Source organism: Parasteatoda tepidariorum, chromosome 11 (genome assembly GCF_982258835.1).
Source record: "Parasteatoda tepidariorum strain Cologne lab strain chromosome 11, Ptep-v5.0, whole genome shotgun sequence".
NCBI lineage: Eukaryota > Metazoa > Arthropoda > Arachnida > Araneae > Theridiidae > Parasteatoda > Parasteatoda tepidariorum.
The window spans coordinates 59,617,303-59,643,628 of NC_141765.1; the positions used below are offsets into that span (position 1 = coordinate 59,617,303).

Sequence of the window (26,326 nt, forward strand, 5' to 3'; positions counted from 1 at the left end):
ATTCCTAAATTTTTTTAACTTTCATGCATATTAAATAACCTTAAAATTTACTACTATATAATAATGAAACCTGATAAAGAAATGCACATTACTGGAAAAACTAGTAATTCAATAACATCAAAAATATTTCTTTTCTTTCTAATGATTCATTTACAAGTCTAAAGCAAATGATAGATTTCCAGAACATTTCTGCTTTTTTGAAAAAATAAAGAAACTTACAGATAAAAACAAAATCCAAAATTATTCATTTAATTTAGAGATAAACAACTAATAACTAATCAACAAAGCAAAAAACATGTAATATTTGAATAATATAACATTTAAATTATTCAAACAGTATCGCTATTGTTATCTACTGTTGGGCCCATTCTCCAAAAAGTATTTAAAAAAAACAGTTTTTATTGGCCTTTCAGTGCTCTATAAATAATAAAGGCTGTTAGATTTGTTACCAGGTACGAAGAAAAAAAAACTCATGACCTCAAAACAAATTTTCATGACTTTTTTTACACAGCATTTTGCTTTCAATTTTTTTTATTGAAATTATTCAATTTATATAAATATTATTGAATGCATTTTACATTCATGTGATTAGTAAGATATAAAAAGTAGCAAAAATTTTTCAATTAACTATTAGCAGATATACTGATATTTTATTGGGTGAAATGTTGGTGGCAAGTTTTTCTGAAGCATTATACATCAACTTATGTGGTAATTAAGAGTTAAAAATTTTGATATTCAGTTTTCAAGTACTGTTATATTGCAATACAATCATTCTATACAGGGCAATTTGGAGTAAAAATTTCAGGGAGTCTAAAAAAAGATTTAGAATATTATCTAACAGTTTTAAATTAACATCTCTTCTTCTGCTTTTCTCAGAATAAAGTAAGTTGCGCAAAACCAATTAAAGAAATATTAGCTCAAAACAAATTTTTTTCAACAACAAAAAGCTATAGAATTATTTACACGAAAATAAATTGTGTTAGTCATTATTAACATAACAAACAGTACATAACATAACATGACAGTACATAAAAAATTAAAGAGCATTAACAAGAACTTACAATAAACCCAATGACACAATTCTAAAGCAAAATAATAATAATTTCAATCATGCAAACAAAATATTTTGCATACCAAATGATGAAAAAGCAGTCTTCAACTCATTTCTATCAATAGTGCCAGAATTATCTTTATCAAAACTTTTGAAACAATTTAACCAGTCAGTAACATATTTCCATAAAGCTGAAAATTCATCAAAATTGACTGTCCCATTGCCATCATGATCAAACATGCCTAAAAATATTCTATTAATTAGAAGAAAGTTAAAAATATATTTTATTAAATTTCATCAGCTAGTCGTTTTGTAAAAGGTATGCTAAAAAGTCAAATTACACAAACTTTAATAACTCTTATGAATAATACTACAAAAAAATTTGGTGAAGAAACTGCAGTTAGCATGGAAACTTTTAAATAAATGTGACCAAGTTAAAAGTTAAATCATGATATAGTTAAAATAATCAAAGACAAGCCATTATTTGACATATTTTCTTTTTAACATATCTTTATTTGGTAAAATCTTTAAAATTATTTCTTAAACTACTTGGCAACTGACAAGAACTAAAAAAATTTTAAATTTTCGAAGTGATAGTTAAAAGTACAATTTTTTTAGTTACAATGCAATTTAGTTACATCGTTTAGTTAAATATAGCTAAAGACTTTATAAAGACATAAAAAGTTAATAAGAAAAAAATTAAAACAGTTGCAGACATAAAAATGAGAAGTTTTAGGCAGGTCTACTACATCTATTAACGCATTATTAAAATTATAATACTGAACTATAAAATAATATAATTATGCTAGTATACATTGAAAATTAAATATTTTTTAAAGAAATTTTTTATTAGAACCCAAAATAATAAAAAATTGAACTAGCATAAGCAGGGATAGCAGACAAATTTTTCAAAAAATAGTAAGAAAAATAGGAGGGTTGGGGGGGGGAGAAAGAAAAAAAAGCAGAAGAAAATATTCTCTTTAATCAAGTAACTTAACAATTTTTCTTATTTAACTATTCAAAATACCCACTAAGAAAATAACAATGAAAAATTATTAAAACAAGCAATAACCCATGTGATAATTGCTTTATTGTTAACATTAATTCTCATATTCGAAAAAAAAAATACTAATAAATGAAAAAATAATAAAAACTTTCTATTACCAAATAGAATTTAATTTATTAGGATAAAAAAGCTGCAACATTACAGCAAAAAATAGAAACAAAAATCATCCCAGACAATGAAAACAAAAGTTTAAACCACAACCAAACACATTTAATAAAAAGACACCTTCAATTTTTAAATAAAAGGAATATTACCTAAACAATTTAATTACTTATAATGAGAAGAACCTAATGCCAGTTTTTTTTTTCTTTTTTAAGAACTTTATAGGTAAAATTAATTCAAAACATACTTCTTTACTTTCAAAGTTAAGAACTTGAAATAACAAAAGGAGTATTGTGAATTGGAGTTAAAAAAAAAAAATTTCAAATGAAAAGTGGTTCCAGTGAATAGCTCACTGGAAACACTTTTCCTTTCACTTTAAATTATCATTTTTGAATTAGAAATGAGAAATTAATCAAAAAATATTTTTAAAAACCAATTGGTTGATAGTTAATCAAATAGTTAAAACATCGAACATTAATTAAAAATGTAAACTTATATAAAATTAGAATGTCAGTTAGTTTTAACTTTCATTACAATATATCAATGAGTTTTTAAAAAAATGACTCCCTAAAAATTCCCAAAATATAAATTCAGTAATAGTGTCTGAATTAGAGAACAATTCTTCAATTCCATAGATCAAATTTTTAATACTCTACCAAATCGTTTTATTATTAAATTAGAATTAAATATTGGAGGTGAAAATTTTGAAATGACAAAACCTTATGATCATAGTAAGATAAAAACAAAAAGTATCAGCAAACTCATAATATTTTTGATAATAGAATAATTTTATTAATTATACGAAAACAATTAACTATTTAATATTTATTTATTCTTCACAAAAATATATATATACACATATACATGCACATAAACATTAGATAAATATTAATATGAATAACTTTATTATCGCCACTACTTATTTTAAGAAATATCTCTTATAGTTTAATGCATAAACACTTTATCTGATTATCAAACCCCCATTATCTGATGAGTTTCAATTTCCCAACATATCTTTAATCCTGAGTGTGCCTAATAATGAAGATTCTACAATATGAATAAAATTGAGTTATTATTAAACATTTGGGGATGGGGAGAAAGAGATTCGATATGATGAAGCTCTGTGATTTGACGATGCGGCAAGCATTTGTTTAAAATATAGATTAGTTAATAACCCCCAGATTTCAATTAAAATATTTTTTTTTTATTTCAAATAATTTTTTATCATTTTCATTCACAGAACATAAATGGCACTACCATACCTAATGCAATTCCTGCGTTTTGGAAGTGTTATAGCAGCTCATTCCATACTATACGAACGTATATAGTTTAGTTTTGGAAAATACCGCCTATTTGCGATTAAATTTTGATTGATCTACAAATCTAAGGCCAGAGAAGTTATTCACGAAGCAGATTACCTCTAATAAACTGGTAAGTGGCAAAGTTTTACTTCTGTCTTTATTATCGGGACATATGTGTCCTCTCGTCTTGGATAGTGGGAACAGTGGTTCTCATTGAAGACTACTGGGACACATATGTCCCAGTTGTCAGGACACATATGTCCCAGTTTGACATACGTTCACCAACTAAAGTTCACCAGTTGACATTTGCTAAAAACTACTACAATTTTGAGTCCCCAGTAAACAAAATGTTCTTAAGACCAGTTAACATGTTTTTTAGTCCATTGCAGTCATTTAGTATGCTTTGTTAATGTTTCAAAAGAGGTTTTCTAGCAGCTGCACAGCCATAGTCTCGAAGTCGACATTGTACGGTAGTAACTGATAGTTTCTACGTAATAACATGAATTCCTCGCTGATTTCTGGAACTGTTACAGTGCGCTGCCGCTCACTTTGAATGCAGATGAACTTTTACTTATGTTTAGAAATTATTCTAGGTCTCTCTCTCTGATCATTATTCGGTCTTATTTTGGCCAGTTTCTTTCTTCCTTTGGAAAGTTCTGACAGCAATGGTCTGGGAAACATTAGATTTAGAGGCAATTTGTCAACTTGAATAGCATGTACCATGAGGTGCAATAAAAATTGCATGTGTTTTGAATTTTATTTCAGGTTTTTGACCCATATCTCTTTGACAGATTGAACACAAAAATTTAACATTTGTCTTTAATATATACCAATTATTCTTACAAATTAACGCTATTACATCAATATTTTAAATGTCTTATGCACAGGAACTTACTTTAGAACAAACCTTAGAAAAGATGAAAAATAAATTGCTAATAAACTAAAAATGAATGAAATTTTGAAAATAAATACACTCTTTTTCAAAAAAAGTATCTGTAAGCACTTTCATTTGTTTCGCAATCAACTACAAAATGAATAATACACAAATAGGAATGGGCTATAAATCGATGCATCGCGAAATATCGATTTAATGCATATATCGGCAAGCCGATATAATGACTTTCATTTTAGGCGATGAATCAGAAATCTGATTTAAGCCGCCGATAGTGACTTTCATTTTAGATGCATCAGAAATTTGATTTAAGCTGCCGAGAGTGACTCTCGTTTTAGGCGATGCATCAGAAATCTAATTTAAGCCGTCGTCATGTAAGGCAACGCTCGCGGTTTACCGATTTAACATGTGCAAATCCTTGCCTACGCCAACGCTGTCACTGCGCTGACGGAGTTTATTTTGATTTTGTCTAACTGCAGAGCTGTTGATAACGTCTAGCTACGAAGACGATATTAGTTTCGTTATGCTGAATAACGAAGAGCGAATTGAATTAGAACTCCCGGTTTCGTGTGAGGATCGGCAGTGAAATAGAACGCTATGCATAGTTTCTTTATGCACCATTTTAGTCTTAGGAAGTTTACTTGAAGATTATTTTCAGATGGACTTACGTTATTTTGTGATCTCTGTCCACTTCAGTTTGTCGGGACTTAACATTTCTTATAAATTATTTTCAGTGAGACTTTTGCTACTTAGCGATCGTTTCATTGTGCATTATTTCGTCACTTTTTCTTCTTCTTTTTTTTTTTTTTTTTTTTTGTTGGTCGAGATTTAACGATTCTTGTCAATTATTTTTAGCAGACCTACTGTTACTTGGCGATCGTTACGCAATCGCTGTTATCTTAAATTTTCGTTCTGAAGTCAATCCATTAATGAAAAGAAAATATTAATAAAAAAAAGATTCTTCATTGCTTTCTTTAAATTATTGTGTTTCATTTTAAGCAATACAATTTAATAGGGGTATTTTGTATTTAACTTTGTTATAAAAAGCTAGTTTTGTTTAAATTTATTTAATGCATGTGAGTATAAAAATTTGAAAGAATTTGATTATTTTTAGACAAATAAATCTTCAGTCGTTTTTAATTATAAAAAAAATTTGGCTATTAGTAAAAACAAATATTTTTTTTAATTGAATAAAAAGTTAAGCAATGTTTTGACGCTTTTTAATAATTTAACAATAGTACTTAAAAGTTGTTTTTTTTTTTAATTTTTCTTAAAATTCTTTCAATACTTGTTTGCTTCATAATTTGTTAGACAGTCAGTATCATTTTTAAACAAATAAATCCTTAGTTGATTTTATTTTCAAAAAAAAAGTTCTAATAATAATAAATAAATAAAAAACTTCAATTTATTTTTACATTCATTAGAGCATTAGTTAATGCAACTTTATTAATTTAAATAAATTAATTAAACAAGGTCTAACAATGCTTCAAAAGGATGATTTTTTTCAACAAATAATTTAAAAAATGTTTTACTAAAGTGAACATTTCTTTAGTTTGTATTTTTATTTTCGTTTTTTTTTTTCTTCCTTTTAATTTTTAATGCATGTATGTAAAATATTTTGTCAGTTTTATTATTATTTTTAAACCAATAAATCTTAAGTCATTTTTAAATTTAAAAAAAAAATTAGCTTTAATTAAAATTAGCCAAGCTTATTTTTAAAAAAAATAAACTTGGGTTTGTTTTTACTTAAAACATTTTGTTTTGTAATAGATTTATTCCTTTTATTTATTTTTGATAAATTTAAAAACTTCTGAAAGATAATTTTTGAACATATGCTACATCGCGATGTCTAACAGACGATGTCTAACATCACGATACGAAATTTCTATACACAAATAAACAAGTCGCCCAGTCCTATACACAAATAAACAATAATGTACAGCTTTAAATGGAAACAGTGTTTTGCGAAGTATGTTGATGTTAATGTTTGATAAATTATACATTTACATCAGAAATATTTTACTATTTCTGAAAGTTTTCAAAGTAAATGCAACTGAATCTAAACTTTTGACTGGTACTGTACGTTCAAGAAAGTATAATGTTTCATGGGAAAAAATAATTTAATTCAATTAATTAAACAAATTCAATTAAAATTAAATTAGTGCAATATCTAGAATCTCTAGAAGAACAAAATTCTTTTGGGACATTTTTAAAAATTGTAATTAGCAAAGAAAAAATATGACTAAAAAGATTGAAATAATTAATTTAAAGTGTGTTTACCAATCATGAGCCGCACAGTTTCTGGATTGAAAGGTCGCCATGTTCCTAGAATATTAAAATTAATCTGATTTATTAAATAGATCAAAAATAAGCTTCAATAATCAAAGCAGAATAAAGTTTGAATTTTATTAAAGCTAATTATCCAGCACTCAAATACCTAACTACTTTTCTTTTTACATACAAGAATAAACTAGAAATGCAAATTAATGCTTCTATATGTGTGAAAATAATCAAGTATTGTAATTTCGTGGAGATATGATTTGAAACATTAAATTTTGGTATGTGCAGCGTATCTAATAGGGCAGCCTATCTGCTGGGGTTTTTTTTCTTACTACTTGAGCTTGAAAATTTCATTTTGTTACATTGATTCGTCAAAATTTTATTATTACTCTTCATCTTTTTATATTTTTCAGCATTCCATTTTTATAATTTATGATTAATAATAATTTTAAAAATTAACAATGCAGGGAAAAACAGTTTGCAAGAATGCAACAATGGCGCAACATATGCTCCTAATCAAATGAATAGAATTAAAAGAATATGTAGTAATGTTCATTTATCCTAAAAAACAAATAGACAACTCTTTCAAAATTTGATTGAAAAAAAACAATGGATACCCAACTAAAGTAATTAAATTTCATATAAAATCCTTCAGTTAATTGTATGTTATCATTAATAAATTTACTAAAAACTTCTTTAATAATTTATTTTTTTACCATGTGCAAATCCAATTCGTGCAAAATGGGCAAATCATGTTTCGCACTTGCTTTTTTAAATAATTGTTAATTTTCTAAAATCATTAAAATTGTATAATTAACCCATTTTCGGCTGAATAAAAAAATTGTTTTTAACACTGTGAAGAATATTTTCCAATAATTTCATTTTTCTGCTGTTCTTAAGGGTTCTGAAGACAACTATAAAATATTAGTAATTCAAATGGAGTAAATACTTTCTGTTGAGAAATTTTCAATACACGCTAGTATTCTAACTTCAAACGGTTATGGCAAAAGTCCATTTTGTGAAACTGTATAATTATTTCACTTGAGATTTATTATATGTTTTTAAAAACGTTAAAGTTGTAAGTTCTGAAAATGAAATTTAAATATATATATATATACAGTGGAAAGTCGCGTATCCGGAATCGGTGGGTCTTCCTGAAGTCCAGATATTAGATTTTTCCGTATAATAGACTCCAAGGTAAACAAAGCTTAAAACGATCTAATAAACGATCCGAATCTAAGAAGCAAAAAATAAATAAACAATATTTTTCGGGCAAAGAAGGCTTTAGTATTAGAATGATATCTAAACAATCAAAAACAAAATATTGGGGGAAAAATAATTATTGCTTAAAATATAGAAAACGAAAAAAAAATTTACAGTTATGAAAATATTAATTGCTCTCTCCGGCATTTTGAACTACAACGATTCAAGCAAGAAGGGGAGATTCCCGTCATTCATTAAGGTGGATAGGTGGAGGAGAAAAATTCATTTCCTCCTCATTTGTCATTAAAGTTGAGGGCGGGGAAGTGATAAATTCTTATTTTCTCTCCCATCATTAGCTATCAATCAAGCATAAAGGTGTGGGAAGCTGTTGGTTTCTCCTTATTTTTTTTGCTTGACTGAAAGTGACTCTCCTTCCACGTAAACGTTTGCTGCATTTACCCTTTTTCACAGTATTTCTTCCTTTCCTAACACTCTAATAAAAAGGTTCCAGGAAATGCCTCTTCTACTAGCCAGCTGCATAGGAAAGAAGGGGAGAGGGGACTCAGTTGTGCTCTTTTGAAAACAAATCTCTCCCCTTTCCTGCATTTCAAAGGAGGAGCGTCACTAACGGTCACTCCATGGTCTTAACAGATCTTTTCTCCCTTTTCTGTTCATTTATGGGTTCAATGCATAAATCACTAGAAGCTAGAAAAGGAAAAATAATGTCAAAAAACTTCTGTTTTTTCTTAAAGCGGGGAAGATGAAGAGATGTTTGTTTATTTTGACTGTTAAAAAATGTCCGGGAAATCGACCCTTCCGGAAAAGGGACGTCCAGATATGAGACGTTACACTGTGTGTATATATAAGAAATTAAAAATTTCATTCAAATTTAATGGTGCGTTAACACACCATCAGCCAAATACATGAGAAATAGGCATAATTTGAAAACCCACTTTTTATGCAAGGTTTCTGAGTTTTATTGAAAATTTAAAGTGATTTCTTTGAAATTTACATAATAGATGGAGCCACTAGATGGTTTGCACTGATTCAATACCTTAATGGAAAATCACCAATAGAAATATTTGAGGATGAAATATTTGAAGATATTTATGGATGAAAAACTTCTAAATGAAATAGTTATTTTTTCAAAAAAATATTCTGATTCAAACAGATATGTACTGGTTCTGGTTCTTAGATAAGGATAAAGGACTGCCAATAATACGGAAATGCATGAGTCAAAACAGATTTAAAAGCATAAAGCAAAATATTTATTTGTTGAATATCTCTTATCTTGATAAAACAGACAAATTTGAGAAGCTACATTCATTTTTTATGCACATAAATCAAAAATATCTACAATTTGGAATATTTTCTCAACATTTAAGAATTGACAAAGAGATGGTGCCTTATTTCAATATGCATTCATCAAAAATGCTTATTAAGGGGATGCCCGTAAGGTTTGATTTAAACATTGGTGCTTATGCTAGTCAGACGTACATCTTTTCCAATTCAATTTTTAAGGAGGTGCTGAGGCTAATAGTGATCAGCAAAATATGCCATTAGGAACAAGCGTTATTCTGAAGTTACTTAGCATTGTTTTAAAGCCTGAGATGCACAAAATTTATCTTGATTACTTTTTTTCTTCTTATGGTTTATTCGAAATTTTGAAAGAAAAAAATTTTTTGCATCTGGCACAGCTTGCGAAAATCGCATGCCTGGTTGTATATTGAATAACTTCAAAAATATGAAGAACAAAACACCAACTATTTTGCATTCAACAAGGATAAAGAAACATATGCAATAAAATAATGCAGTGGTAACAATTCTTGCGAATAACAGTACCATTTTGCCCCTTGTGAATGCCAAACAATAGTCACAGAGAAAGAAAATAAGTTGTGATTTCACAATCCAACACTATTTTGGATTACAATAAGCATATAGTAGGTGTAAACCTACATTAGAATGCCATAGCTAATTCATCATCATCATAGTTGGCTAGACAGCCCAATGTGAGCCAATGCCTTCCTCTGAAGATTTCTCCATGACGACTTCCGATTTATCTTTGATCTCCAATTTTTTTCATTAATTGCGAGAAAATCAGACTCCACTGAGTCAGCCCATCTTAACCGCGGCCTTCCCTGCTTTCTTTTTCCAGTGGGTCCAAAAAGCAGTATCTTTTTTATTGTGTTGTCGTCACTCATTCGAATCAAGTGGGCAATCCAATTCATTCTATTTATTTTTATGTATTTAATAATATCAGGTTGTTTATAAATCTTGTACAGTTCAAAGTTAAATCTCCTTCTCCAGTTATTGTTTTCATTTACACCACCAAGTATACCCCACAAAATCTTTCTCTCAAATATTGCGATACAATTTTCCTCCAATTTTGTCATTGTCCAAGCTTCAGAAGCGTATGTCAAGACTGGCCGGACAAGAGTTTGGTGGATTAAGAACTTTGTTTTTCTAGAAAGAAACCTAGACTTAATATATCTTCTCAGCCCATAGACAGCCCTATTCGCCAAATAGAGTCGGTTTTTTATTTCAGGAGTAATTCTGTTGTCAATGGTAATAATTGAGCCTAAGTAAGTAAAACTCCTCACTGTTTCAAATCTATAAGAATTTATTTCAAGATAGGGGTCTGGTACTCTGTTTCTTGAGAATAACATATATTTTGTTTTCTCTACATTTAAGACCAAGTCCATTTGCCTTGCAGCCACCTCAAGGGCAAGAAATGCCTCCTTCAGGGCAGGAAGGGAATGAGCAATTATATCAACATCATCAGCATATGCAAGTAGTTGCACTGATCTAGTAAAAATGTGACCACTGGTATTGATGCCTGAATCCCGAATAACTCTCTTAAGTGCAATATTAAAAAGTAGACAGGAGAGAGAATCTCCTTGTCAAACACCTGTGAATATGTCAAGATTTTCTGACAGAGACCCAAGAAACTTAATCTTACACTTTGTATCTTTCAATGTAAGTCTTGTCAATTTAATGAGTTTTGAAGGTATTTTAAAAGTATTCATTGTTTCAAAAAGATAATTTCTATTGATACTATCCAAAGCAGTCTTGAAATCAATAAAAAGATGATGTGTTTCAATGTTAAATTCCATTGATTTCTCTAAAATCTGACGGAGACAAAATATTTGATCTTTAGTTGATTTTCCAGCACGGAATCCACATTGATATTTTCCTATTTGTGAGTCAATGAATGGTAACAGCCTGAAATATAAAATTCTAGATAGAATTTTATAAGTTATACAAAGAAGACTAATGCCACGATAGTTGGCACAGGTCATAGGTACCATTTTGCCCCTTGTGAATGCCAAACAATACAGTCACAGAGAAAGAAAATAAGTTGTGATTTCCCAAACCAACACTATTTTGGATTACAATATCGCCTATATACTAAGAATTTACAATATACAATATACTAAGAATTTACAATATACAATGTATTAAGAATTTACAATATATAATATACTAAGAATTTCAACTAGTTCAAATATATCACTTATAGACTTTAGATCTTATATAGCTATTGCCCTATTAAAATCTGAATTTAAGAACAATCCATCTTGTGAAAGTACATTACAAGTTACCCATCCTAACAAAGGTTGCAGATCATCCGCAGCTTTACCAAAAGAACAGACTGATAGAATCTGAGATATGATAAATGAGCATGAATAAAAAGCTCGCAGATTATGTAAAGTGCGCGCAAACCACACGATTTATTTATGCATTAAATGCAAACTCCATTTGTATCCAAAATGTTTAGAATGTTTCCGTCAAAAATATAACTGTGGTCAATGGTGTGTATACACACCATTTCTTAAATAATTCTTTTTCATGCACAAAACTTATTTGCTGTCTTAATCAATGTAATTTAAACCTATTTCAATGAAAATAAAACCACATTTTATAAAATTTTTATCTTTGGCCTAAAATAGGGTAAATATCAACCTTATTGATTATAAACTTCTTCAAATTATCCAGTATAGTACAGTACAGAACCCGTTATCCGGAAGTCAGAAAACCGGAAAACCCAAAAACCGGAACAAAATTCGATAAATTTTCTCGCCATTTTCAAAAAAAAAATTTTTTTTCCTCATAAGATTTTACGATTTTTCTTTCTTTTTTTAAAGATGTTTACTTTACCATCATTCTGGAAATAATCATTAGTGTATTACTTCATCGTTTTTTCTTATTTTTAAGATTATTTCCAATTTTTTTTTTTTTTAGTTGGGTTTAACAATAAAAAAAACGGCTTTTTGTAGCGATTCAGAAAACCGGAAAAATCAGTTATCCGGAATAGCGATCGCCCCGACCGTTCCGGATAATCGGTTCCCTACTGTATTATTACCCTGCACACACCCATTTTTGGCCAATCCTTAGTAACTAACAAATCAACCGCGCTTTAGTACAGCATTAAAAACAGACCATAAAACAAAATCCCTCTCTTTAATCTTTTAGCTCTATTTTAGCTTCTGTTTTTAAGTTTTGTAATCTGGCAATCTTATTTGAAAATATTATAAAACATTCTTGAAAGTTTCCTGTAGATGAAACTTCATTTGAATTTGCTACTCGCTTTATAGATTTTGTTTAGTGTTTTGTTCTGCTTTTTTTTTACATGTTATTTTCCGTTTTTAACGAGAGATATTTTTTACTTAATGTGTTCTATTTTGTTTCAATTTTGTTTTTAGTGCTCCTCACACTATTGCATTGATATATCTTGCTTTGGCTATATTGATACAATACTTCTTTTAGCAGATAGAATCGTGTCAGCTGATGAAGAGATTATATCTTATCATTTTTTTGTTTTTCAGCTTTTTAATATATATTTTTTTAAATTTTGGAGGGGGGGGAACAAAAAAGAAATAATGTTACTTCTAACAGCATACCATTAGAAAGAGCAGATTGAAGTTCAGTAGATGTTATAAAGCCACTTTTGTCTTTATCAACTCTAAAAAAAAAGAGTTTATTAAACAGAAAGCAATAAATTTTCATAAATACTATTTTAAGTTTTATAAAATTTGTCTTTCAATTCGTACACACATATAGTTTTTGAAAAAAATAATTTACCTCTTCTTTCAAGAAAAAAATAAACTAATTAACATTAAAAATATTTAAATTTTAAAATATATCTTAAAAATGCATAAAAATTTAATAACCTAGGTTGCTGTTACAAATTATAATACTTAACTGAGCGTAAACTTAACATATCCTTTAAAAACAATGAAAAAAATTATTATATTACTGTTGTAATATAATACTTAGTAATAAATATATATATTCCTTACTTAACTTTAAAAAAATGTATAAATTAGAATAATAACGGCTGACATAGAATAATATTAATCAACTCTCACAAACACAAAAATGATATAATAGATTAAGAATAAAACATACCCTTGAAAAATATTCCATAAAAATTGTCGATCGGGCATCTGAACAGCCATTTTCAATTAAAATTTCTACATAATTAAAAAATAACATATAAGATGCCAATTAGCTTATAATATATACAAAATATTTAAAATTTATATTTTATTCTAAAAAAATGCTTATAACAAATAAAATAAAATGGAAAAACAATTGGCAATCCTAAGTAATTAAATGACAATGATGAAGATAAAAAAATATATGGTTAAACTGAAATTGTTGTTGCTGTAGTTCATTTACACCGAACTAGAAATGCACAATGGGCTGTTGGCAACGGTCTGGGAAACATCCCTGAGGATGATCCTATGACATGCCATCACAATTTTGATCCTCTGCAGAAGGGATGGCACCCCCGCTTTGGTAGCCCGATGACCTATACGCAAAATCGAGCGCTTTACGGTAGAACAGTTTAACGAGGACCAATACCGCACACTCTCGGTCCCTACACAGTCTAATCCAAGTGGTCACCCACCCGCACACTGACCACAGCCAGTGTATCAAACTGACTCTGGTGATCTGCTATGAGCAGTGTCTTAACGATCAGTTCACTGCGGGACAGTTAAACTGAAATATGACACTGAATAAATAATATACTAATATAAGACATATATTTTTTATTGAAGAGGAATTTTATTCATCTTTTATTAACAATACAGATCTCTAATATTTTTTAGTTCAAAAACTCAACTCAGGAAGTTCTGAAAACTAAAAAATTCTACTAAAAAATTTGTAAAGCAAAATACAAAATTATAAAACTACTATGCAAATAAAATATCCTTACGTTTTTAAAATTGCTCAAAAAAATTTTAAAAATAACAGAAGAAATATTTTTAGCAGATAAAAATTTATTATAAAGATTATATGTATTAAAATGAAGACTCATATGATATTAAAGTTTTTAAATAAATGAAAATTACATTAATTATTACTGAGATTTTTAAAGAACAAGGTTTAAAATAATAATTTCTTAAAAAATGCTTCTAAAGTTTCAAAATCTGCATGTGTTGCCTCCATACTGCTTATCACTGCAAAACTTTTAAAAGTTGCAAATTTTAGAAAATCATTTTAGTGGATTATTTTACCTACAACCTTTAAGTTTTCAATAGAGTAAAAATATCAACTATTCTTTGCTATGTTCCTTAAAACTAGAACTTTTAAATTGCCATAAAAATAGTACCTAAAAATCAAGAGAAATCAAGAATACAATAATGAAACTATACAACTATAGAGATACCAGAATACATAAAAATTTAATTTTACCAAGTTGACTGCTAAAGTTTTTTTAATTTTCATACAGCTTGATATTAATTTAATTGAGATAGTGTAATTTAAACTTCTTTAAAATTTATATGCAAATATGTCAGCACACACTTCATCTCCACTTAATATTTATACTCTATTCTCTTGCAAATCCTTCCAAAATCTTTAAAAATGAAGAAATTATGACAAAAATTCTTCACAGGTAAGAGCAATCTCGTATATGTTAAAAATATTAAAATATTTCAGCTTATACAAAAGTAGATTTTAAAAATAATATTTCATTAAGCAATACTAGAATGACATACGACAAGCAATACAAAACAAGTTAATGTCTAACAAAACAGTTATAAATTGCTAAACCACAAGTTTTAAAATATCACCATTAAGTTATAAAGAAATAAAATATCATAATATCAATATACCCCCGATAGACATTAAATATTCTCCTTTTTGAACTATTTTGGTTATATATTTCCCCACATTAATAAGTTTATTACATTTATATAAACAAAATGACACATCAAATACCAATAAGGGATGGCAGGTTTGTAATACTTGATCACTGCTTTCTTCCTGCAAATTTGGAAGTAGAGAGTAAATGCTTGAAACTCCAATTTTTCTTTAATTTTATGTTTTCAAAACAAAAGCTTTCTTTAAAAAGAATCTTCCGTCTACTCAATAAAAGCCAAACAATTTTCGCAAAGCTTTTTAAGCCAAGCTAAGAATGATAATAAACAGAAAATTTCAACAGAAACGGGATTTGAATAGGATCTGATTGTAAAAGTCAAATTATTTCGCTTTCATCCTACTATTTAAGTAAACGTCAGTTGCAACGGGCTACCGACTATATTAGTGATGACGTAGAATACGATGTCGTCGTCATCCTCTCCCTCTGAGTGTTCCAAACGTTATCTTGAACTTAAATATAAAAAATAGTAAGTACGAGTGTTGATAAAATGAGAGTCAGTTCAAGAACCGATAAAAAGATGATGGATTTGAGTATTGATCGAAACACAGTTTCAAGAACCAATTAAAACAAGAAGGGTTCAACTAATCAAGTGATAGAAGCGCGTAATTACAAGTGACGACAAAAGTAGAATGGGTTCGAGATCTGATCAAATGATAGTTGGTTCGAGGACCAATGAAAACATCACAGGTTCGAATACTTATCAGAAAAGTATGTAGTTTATAAAACTGATCAAATGATAATAGGTTTGAGTGCCGTAAAAATACAGTGGGTGCGAGTTTTGAATTAAATGTAGTTCTTTTAAAAATAATCAAATGACAGAGGGTATGAATATCGATAAAAAAATAGTGGGTTCGAGTAATGATCAAATGACAGCGAATTGGAGTGACGATAAAAAAAAAAGTAGTGGGTTTGATTATTAAACAAATTATCTTCAAGTACCGATAAAAATTGAGTGACTCCGAGAATTTTAAAAAAATAGATTGTTGGTTCGTTGTAGTTCATTTACGTCGCACTAGAGCTGCACCATGGGCTATTGGTGACGGTCTGGGAAACATCCTTGAGGATGATCCGAAGACATGCCATCACAATTTTGATCCTCTGAAGAGAGGATGGCACCCCCACTTCGGTAGCCAGACGACCTGCACGCGAAGCCGAGCACTTTACGGTAGAACAGTTTAACGAGGACCAATACCGCACACCCTCGGTCCCTACGCAGGCTGATCCAAGTGGTTACCCACCCGCACACTGACCGTAGCCAGTGATGCTTCACTTCGGTGATCTGCTGGGAACCGTATCTTAACGATCAGTCCACTGCGGGACGATTGTTGGTTTGAGGTTTGAACTTATAGAGAGTAATTCGAAAATTGATCAAATGACAGTAGGTTCGAGCACCGATAAAAAGCTCGAGTTTTGAACAAAAGAAAAAGGGTTCGAAAATTGATCAAATAATAGCGGATTTAAGCAGCGATTAAAGGATGGAGGGTTCGGGAACTGACCAAATCAGAGTTGTTTCAAAATTCAGTCAATGAAAACATCGCGGGTTTGAGTAACTGATCATAAAAGTATCTAGTTAAGACCGATCAAAGAATATATGGGTTCAAGTACTGGTAAAAAGACAGTGGGTTCGAGTATCAATATAATGATAGTGGATTCGAGTATTAAATAAGAGATTGGTTTTTGTTAAGGTGGCCCTAAAGCCGTATACCTGTAATGTTAAAAACCGCCGAACAGTTACACAGATTAAATAGCGTACTAAGGGTCTCGAAATTTTTCACGACGTTTAAAAATCTTGTTAGCCAGAACCTAAAATGTTTATTTTTGCAAAATTAGGTTGTGAATTATTTTTAAAAGCATATAAAAGTTTTGTTACATTTGATTTTGTAGTTCTGGTTCTGGAAATTAGATGGCGCTACAAGGCTACGAGAAATGTGAATTTACCGCTAGTGAGGACAATTTGCGAAAAAAAGCATAAAATACTTATTTATATTCTCATTAATTGCAAATTCTTTTTGTTTTAGGTATTAATACAGATTGTTAGCTTTATTCCAATAGCAGTTTTAAAACATTTTATTCAGTATTTAATTTGTTTAACTGTTCGGGAGAAAAGTCACTAATTAATAATTTTTCCAGCATCGAAAATCAGAATATTTTGTTTTTTCAGTTGTTTACGAACGCGCTTGAAAGAGAGTTATTCAGGATTTAGCGACTAGCATCAGCAATTTTAATGTTTACATTGATATCAACTTATGTCTGTGGGTACAACCGGCTGAGCAACTGCGCATGCGCTTGAAATGCTTGGCTAGAATTTAATTTTCACCAAATAATTTCGAAAAGTAACCCTGTTGAAGAGATTGCGCGGAGGTATACATAGTTTGTTGCTTACATGTGTAATTAAGTGTAGCTTGGATTGCTCTAAGCTCTTTAGTTATGATTCATTAAATAAAGTAAGTTAATTGTTTAAATAATTTTTTTCTGTTTATAATATTGTATCAATGTATTTTGAAACGTTTACGACATTTTATAATTCTAATTATCTGTGATAAAGTAGTTAAAGATTTCCACGTTACTGAGTTAGGCTTAGTTGCATATTTGTTTTCCTATTTTATCTTTGATAAAATAGGAAATGTAATATAATATAAAATGTCTGTTAATAAAAGAGTATTATTTTATGTTCTATTTCTTTTATGTGTGTAGAAAATATAATAAATGGTAATTATATGGTTTTAAAAGGTGTCAATGTACCATCATTTACAATTGAAAGGTTATTAATTGTAAATGATGGTATATTGACATTATAGTTACTTTTCTTTAAAAGATTATTTAACCGTATGTAGATTCTTAAATTATGATACTTATAAAGATGAATTTATTGAAATTTTTAGATTTGTTATAATCCCTATTGTATTTCTATGATAAAAACATTTGACTACTATGATTGAGCTTACATAGTAATGTGGTAACTGTAGACTTGCATATCACATTGAAGTAAATTTAACTAAGTTAATATAAAAGAGCACCATAATAAATCTATCAAATGTTATCTGAGTCTTTCATTGTTTTATTATTGGGGTAGTTTTTACTAAATGATGTATTTAGGGACATATTTTCTACTGAATCTACTTGTGCAAAATTCCAGTAAAGTTAAGATTATTTTATAATTATATATATATCCCATCAATAATTGATGAAATACCAGAATGTATATAAGTATTGTAAGATTTCTTAGAAGAAAAGCAGAGGTTGTGCAAGCATTACCTTTAACTGTGGAGAAGTGATGCAGTTTAGCGATAATCTATGATGCACAATGGCTCAGTGGGGCTTTAGTGAGGGAACTTGTTTATTATTTTGATATCAAGTCTTTCTTTCTATTGCCCCTTCTAAGCCGCATCTTTTGATTTCCACGAACAATTTTCTCGATGTGGAGTTTTTTGGGAATCTGATAATATAGGTGTATTAGTAAGTATAATGGTGATTGGTGAGTATATTACCTTATATGTATATAGTTTTTGTTTACATCCTCTTAAAAAGGGATATATATTGTATTATTAAGTTGTATGTGGAATTCCATGTTTATTAACATGTACTGCATTATATTTAAGTTCTTTTAGCAACTAATATGAAAAGTTCATTTAACCTATGGATTTTGGATACCTAGATGTTTATCAATTTTGCATAGTGCATATTAAGTGTTGCATTATCTTACTAAATCTAAGAGCCAAAGTAGGACAGTTAGTGAGGTATTCATTGGTGTCCAATGTGTTTTAATTACCATGTACAATCATGAGCAAAACATTTATGAATGCTAAAGGGGAAAGGTCAGCTTCTCCGATTCACTAGCTTTGAAAATACTAAAACTAGGACATTACCAAAAGTGCCTCTCCTTTTGCGGCGAAATAATGACAGTTGGTAAATAAAGAAAAATAATGACAATTTGAATGGAATACTTTTATTATTTAATCTACTAATCATGAATCAATATGTTCGTGCTTATACGTACTGTGTAACCATTATTGCAAGAGGGTGCATTTTTATTTACAAGCGTAGCATGCCTAATTTTTTATTTACAGCTTGTTCAAGGTAATTCCCAAATAATAAAGCCTACTGTTCAGTTTTTACTAGTACATGGGCTTATATACAGTTTGAGTTAGTTAATTTTGTTAATTGATGTTTGTTTTATGATTTTAATATTTTGTAGTGTGTTAAATGGTTTTTAATATAATATATGCTTCTCTTGGTGTTACTTATTTGATAAATATTTATTACTTAGTAAGTATAAGGCATAATAACAGCATAGACTTAAGTGATTAATGGCAAGATAACTTATATTTTAAGAAAGGATATACCTATTATTTTGAAATTTTCTAATTCTGATGTGACATCAAAAGTAACCACTTAAAAAATGTTTTTTGATATTAATTACATTATTTTATGATTGTTAGTTATAGAAAGTGGTATATTTTAAATAAACTTGTAAGGAAAAAAAAAATCATTTTAAAGTACTCAGAATGCAAAGGGTTTAAGTGGCTGAATTTCCATGAAACATTTATTGGCAATATTTATTGGCAAATTGTACTTAAAAGATCAAAACCACATAATTAACAACTAAATGTATAATTTCAGTAATGTGTCATTATATACTTGTCTATTTTTGTTTCTTCAATTCTAAGAATCTTTTTAAATCTTCTGTGTTACAAATACATATTTTAAGGCAAATTATGCTTCGCCTAATCATGTGAGAAATAATAATTAAAGCAGTAAAATTGTCATAATCATATTGAAATTATATTATTTAATCATATTAATTACAATATTTAATCATGTAAAATTAATTTACATATAATGACACATAACAATAATTTTACCTGTTTGTATGAAGTAGGCTTTAAATGAGTGTTCTGAATAGGATCAAATTAATTTTATCCATGTTTTGTATCAATCTTTAATATTTACAAAGAATGAAATGTTAGGATAGTGAAACTGAATTACCAAATACACTGTTTTTGAATTGTATACAATTTCTTAATGAGAAAAATATGTACTATCACTTAAATAATAGATTTTGTTAATATATAGTTATTTATCTAACTATTCGCATGAATTTGGAATGCATATATATATACATACATATGTTTGAAAAATTCTTTTAAATAAAAAATTATCATGAGTTTGCATACTTTTAAAGATATGGGTATAGCCAAAGATACTATTATATAATAGTATATTACAAGTTAATTACTTCACACACTTATTTTTTCTTGTCATGAATATTATAAGACAATTTTAAAAACTCATGTATTTTCTAAAAATTCATTAAAACTTAATATCATTATTAAATGAAAATTTATTCCTCTTATCACCATTTCTTCGTTGAAATTCAGCGCCATCTGGCAATGATTTAATAAACTTTCTATCCAAAGCCGAAAATCTCGCAGCCAGTTGTAAAGAGATAGGTTTGCAACATTTGGCAACTTTTCGCTGTTTACAACTGGCTGAGGCGTCAAAAAATTTCGCCCTGCGCATGCGCAGTTGCTCAGCCGGTTGTACCCACAGACACAAGTATTGATATCACGTAGCTTTCATTTATGTTGTTTCTTCACATTTAAATTCGAAATAAACTTGAAAGTTGAACCAAAGAAAAATCGTTGGAAATCTATATGCAAAGGTGTTAAAACATCGTATTTCTTATGTTAAAACTTAGAGACATAAGAATAATTTAATCTACATACTCTGTTGAAATTTCTGGCAAATGTCTCAAAATAAAATTATCTGCTAGTTAGTTTTACTAATATTTATACGCTACTAAAATATTTCTATCAAAATCGTTATATTTTCTAAACGAATAAGAGCTCAATATTTTTTTGTTTTCTCAAGAATCGGAAGTTTAAAAAATTGTATTTAATGTTAGAAAAATCAATTTCATTCTTGCATTATTTGGAAATTATTATTATCAAATAAAATAGATGATCCTGTTAATTAATGACCTAGTATTAATACTTTTTTAAAAATATATATGTAACGATTAAAGTGTTAAATTCACTTTTTGTGTATTAAGTGTTGATGGCACTGGAATTGGACTAACTGGAATTTCTCAAAAGAATTTTAAAATTTGCAAGCATTTTTTCTTCAAAAGCATCTAATAGAGTTTTGAGTACGGATAATTTAATTAAAAAATATAGCTTTACTTTTGAGTATTTTATTTATTCAAAAAGCAGTATTGTGATGGCAAATTTTGCAATTTGAGAGAACTAAAATTTAAAAATTTTATAAATATGATCTTTCTTTTTTTTTCTTCTGAAAATAGCATGTTGAACTTTTGCAATTTATTTTAACTGCAACTAATTTTAACTAGAACCTGGTTACAGTGGTTTCACTCTTTTTATTTATTTGTTTATTTTATAACATAATTTAAAGTTTATTATAATAATAAGAGTTGTTACCTTATGCATACTCATACATTTATTAATTTTTTGCCCATTTAAATTTTATTATATTTAAATTATATTATATAGCTGAATATTGGAAAAAATTTAAGCAATTTTGCATTAATAAAAAATGCTTAATTTATGATTATCATAACAAAAACAATCAAACGACAGTATGCCATGCTCCTGTATACATTCCTACTGCACCCTATTAAAAGAAATTTTCTACATAAGCAAGGTATACACACTTCCTTTGAAATAATGGCATTGAGTAGAGTACACACTGCGTGATTTTTGTGCCTTCAGCCCTTGGTTTTTCAAATTAACCATGTTTATGACTATAAAAAAATATTTGAAAGTATTTACATTTTTAAATGTAATATAGAAGATTTTTGTATAAGTATATCCTTCAAAATAAGTGACATTAAAGCAGTAGCATTTAATTGAATGTATTAAAAATTTATGATTATTCTGTTTGTGCTTTTGAAATTCGAATAATACTTTTATTTCCGTCCAACTAAGATTATTAAAACCCTTTTATATAAGATAGGTTAAATTTAATTATGTCAAATTATAATTTGAATACCTTCAGTTTGAAAGCTGTTTTTTATTAATATCAATTAATATTAAAACATGCAGTCTATAAATGTTGATTATTGCTTCAATTTTAAAATATCAGTTTTTAAAGGAAACACAATTGTCTAATAATGACTGATGTTTTATAGTTTTGCTAAATGGTAGAATAGAATTGTATTACCAGTGCTTTTGCAGATGACTTTTTTACCTTTTTTTTCATTCCATCTGATTAAGAAAATGTTTAAAAAAAGTTTATCTATTTTCGATAGTTTCGATTATATAACTTCAGTTTTATTCAGGATTGGCATGATTCTTTTTTTTCTTGAGACATTCATTTGAGAAAAAAGAAAAATTTTAATGCAGAATTTATCCCTATATTCACAGTGTTGTTAAGTTTTTTTAAATTTTGATTTTATCAATATTAAAAGTCGTATCTAAAGTAACAAAAAGGAAAGAAATGTATGTAAATTATTTGATGTCAAAAATTAACTGATAAATGTAAAAAGATACTAGTATTTGTTAATAAAAGCTCCATGAAACCTTCAAATTGTACCATATATAAATAATGTTAAATAATTTGTTGTTTAATAACCATTATACATATTTAGTGTTGTTTATCTGATAGCAAAAACTTTAAAAATTCTGCAGCAGTTCGATCAAAGCCTAAAGAGGTTTAAATTAACACTCTTTGCATTAGAATTCTGCAAATATTCTTTACTACTTTTTTCAAAATAATTTTATATAGTGATATGATTGAATAAAATGACCAATCTAAATCCTGTTAATGTTATTATACAAATAGTGACGAAAGTTAGGTTTTGTGTTCGAACTACGAAATTCTTTTTCAGTCTTCCTGTTTTTATATAATTTAAAATTTTACTTCCTTTGGCAATTATTTTACGTTTTTATTTAAAAAAAAAAAAAAACTTTATTCTTTTAAATGTAACAAAAGTTTTAAATGTAACCACTAATTATGAAATGCAGTCCAGAAATATAGTTGATTTTTTTTTTTTTTTTTTTTTTTTTGTATTAGCTCAATTGACCATCAGAAACATTTTATTAAAATTATTTGTCATGGTAAATTGTTTTTACCTCTTATTCAAAATATTTACCTTATTTTTACTCAAAATGATGAGTTAAATTAAAATGTTTTCCTTAAATTAAAGGAATTGAGACCAAAAATATATGTTATATGGTTATGAAAATCATATTTCTAATCTCATTTCTTAGGATGTACTTTTTATGTCTTGATCAAAGTTGTAACAATTGAACTGAAATTGTTGAAATTTTTTTTTTCTTTAATATTTAAATTGAATATTTCTTTTTTTTTTTTTGTGAAATGATTATTTTTTAGCTTTGATGGATTCCCTCTCCTCCTCTCCATGAAATCTTCACTAAATTAGGAAACTTGTCTCTATTTATATTTTTACCTTAGGTTATGCAATTTGGAACTAAAATTATAAATTTTATTTTGGTGTGTTTAATAACAGACTTAAATCACAAAATTTATTAAAAACATGTGGTGTAACTACCAATATGATTATTAAACATCGATTCACTACACAGCCATGAACTTAATACAACTCTCATGGCTAAAGCTCAAAACCTGGTGACCTTAATCCAGCTCTCCTGGTCTTTCACAAATACAGAGGGGATGAATTGTGGCGTAACTACCACTACTATTTCTTAACATCAATTCACTTATATGTAAGACATGATAACTTGATTCAATTTTGAGATACCTTTTGATTGATAGATGAAGGTTGGCATTGTCTAATGGCTCGTTCACTGCAAAGTCTCTCTTTTCTTTTCTTTATTTATGGGGTACTCAAACCCAGTAAAATTTTAGGATATGGTACAACTCTAATTCAAACATTCGTTACATCAGTAAAAATCTTTTATTCCAGCTCAACATCGAAAATAAAAGTGGACCTCAAATTTATATTAATATAGTAATTATTAAGATAAGTTTTGACTTTGATACTTTTTATACAATCCAAAAAGAGTTTTATTTTATTTTTCTTTAAGTAAAGAAAAATTGGTACTTTAAAAAAAAATAGGACACGAAACAAACATATTGTTTTATTGATTTTCCGAATAATTTATTCCGTATTCGACGACATTTGCTGATCACCTAATTATTTATTTGGTTCACATAATTGTGAGTAGTGACTTGTTGCGAAATGAATCGTTTAAAATAAATTGAAGTTTAAAAAAAAAGAGAAGGTTTGTTAGTTTCACAAACTGATAATTTTTTCATATTTTAATATCTTTAATTTAATAATTTTTTAAGTTACTTTAATAGTGATGCTTTCTGTATTTATCTTTTAAATAATAAGTATAAAAAACGAAATATTCATAATATTGAATAATGGAATATGCTGTTACAAGAAATAATAAGCAGCTTTCGTTAAAAATATGAAATAATATAGTAATGCATTAGCTTAATGCTTTAAAACATTTCTAATTTAATTGCTAATCTCCTAACAAAAAAAGAAAGAAACAGACTGGACATCATTTACCAAGGCCGGATTTACGTATAAGCTGTAGCTTGGGGCCCCGAGATGACAAGGGCCCTCAGAAGCCCAAAATGCTTCTTTTCTGCATTATCGGACATAATAAATATAAATAAATGACTGAATAAAACAAAAAACTTCATTGTCATTAGAATGAAACATATCATCTTTCAAGCAATTTAAGTATTAATAAATTATTTATAAATAAATTTTTTAGTTTAAAAGATAAAAAAGTTTTTTTTTTTTAACCCCTTCATTCGATCATTAGACTATTTAATATCTGTTTCTAAGGATCAGAATTTTCCTTTTGTTTTACTTTAAAAGTGTACAAATTATATATTCAATGCTTTCATGTGATATGCAGCAGTTTTAAATAGCACTTAAAAATATCTAAAATGACTGAAATTGTCAATTCAGAAAACAATTACTTTTCAATATGAAATTAAATAACTACACACGTTTGTTTTGCAAACTCATTTTATATAGCATTATTTAGAGGAGACAGTTGCGTGTGGATGTGATGATGACGTAATGAAAGAGGCATACAAAAAAAGCAAATTTCAGTTAAAATCCTCAATATTGTATTTTTAAACTCCTCGAAAAATGTAGTAAAAGAGGTATGCAAATTAACTGTCGCAATCATATTAATATTAAGTAAGAACGAAACAGAAATGATAATGTTGAATCACAAATGAGACAGGTGGTATGAAAGACATCGAAACCTATTTGATTGGTAAAACTAGAAGGCGTTTCTAAAATTCTGAAATCTATCAGGCTTTAATTTTTTTTCTGTCACAAAATTTATCAGTAATTAAAAATAATACATTTATTCCCAATATTGGTTCTGTTTTTTCGTTGATTAAAATTTTTAACATTAACAGATAGTTGTCTTTTAAAACATTCCATTCCATAATGAAATTCATTCCATATTCTACAATTGTAATTATCTAAAACTAATTGATATAAAGCATTAGTGTGTTTCATTGATATGTTGAATGCTCGTTTTGACTGGATGCTGCTCTTGCACATCCTAGCCACTATACACAAAGAGACGAGCTGATAATTCAAACCCGTATTACATTTATTCTCTCTGATATTTAATAGACCCTTTAATAAATCCTTAAAAATATAAGCCAAAAATTTACATAAATAATGACAATTTTTATTCTTGCACTAAAATTTAACAAATGTACTTGAAACAATTAAAAAGAAAGCAAAAGTAATGAAGAAATATTTTTAATGTAAACATCAATTAAATAATATCAGCTTACGAAATGTTCTTTTTATTTTTACAAACAGTATTAATATAACGGCCCTCACCTGCTCCAGGGTGTAGGGACTGCTGGATTGGGAATTGACAAGGCTACTGATTTGAATATTAGTAGTCGTAAACTCGAAACTGGGTTGGCTGTGCAATGACTGTTATAAAATAAATTAAAAATGTGGGCGGGATAGCCTGGTTGATGGGGCTCTTGACTCGTGTTCGTGAGAATTGGAGTTTGAATCCAGCCGGCAGAAGAATACCCATGTATAAAATGGTGACTGACGCATGTTAAATCTGTTGGGGTCACAAAGTCCTCCAAGTTCTCATAAGAAATACCTCTGGGTACTGATCCAGCAGTTCCCTTGTCTTCTGGCTTCGGTTCAAAATTACAAGGCTACCGAGTTAAACATTGGTAGTCGTGAACAATTGAGAACCGTAAAGAAAAAACAATTGAGAAAAAATTAGCAAAAAATCATTAAAAA

At 28.3% G+C, this 26,326-nt stretch overlaps 1 protein-coding gene across 8 annotated transcripts in view; it reads right to left on the reverse strand.

The window, feature by feature from the left end:
* Positions 1-15,857, reverse strand: part of LOC107457161 (programmed cell death protein 6) — a 28,648-nt gene extending 12,791 nt beyond the window's left edge. For 2 of the 8 annotated variants that reach the window (XM_016075247.5, XM_016075250.5), the window contains exons 1-5: positions 15,126-15,686; positions 13,305-13,369; positions 12,797-12,858; positions 6,693-6,737; positions 1,135-1,293 (exon numbers count right to left, since the gene is read on the reverse strand). In XM_016075247.5, the coding sequence (XP_015930733.1) occupies positions 1,135-1,293; positions 6,693-6,737; positions 12,797-12,858; positions 13,305-13,354 (316 nt within the window). In that variant the 5' untranslated portion in view covers positions 13,355-13,369; positions 15,126-15,686. Of the gene's footprint in view, positions 1-1,134; positions 1,294-6,692; positions 6,738-12,796; positions 12,859-13,304; positions 13,370-15,125 lie in introns of all 8 variants that reach the window. The other 6 variants (XM_071187234.2, XM_016075246.5, XM_016075249.5 and 3 more) reach the window with 5 other exon arrangements.
* Positions 15,858-26,326: the final 10,469 nt, after the last annotated feature.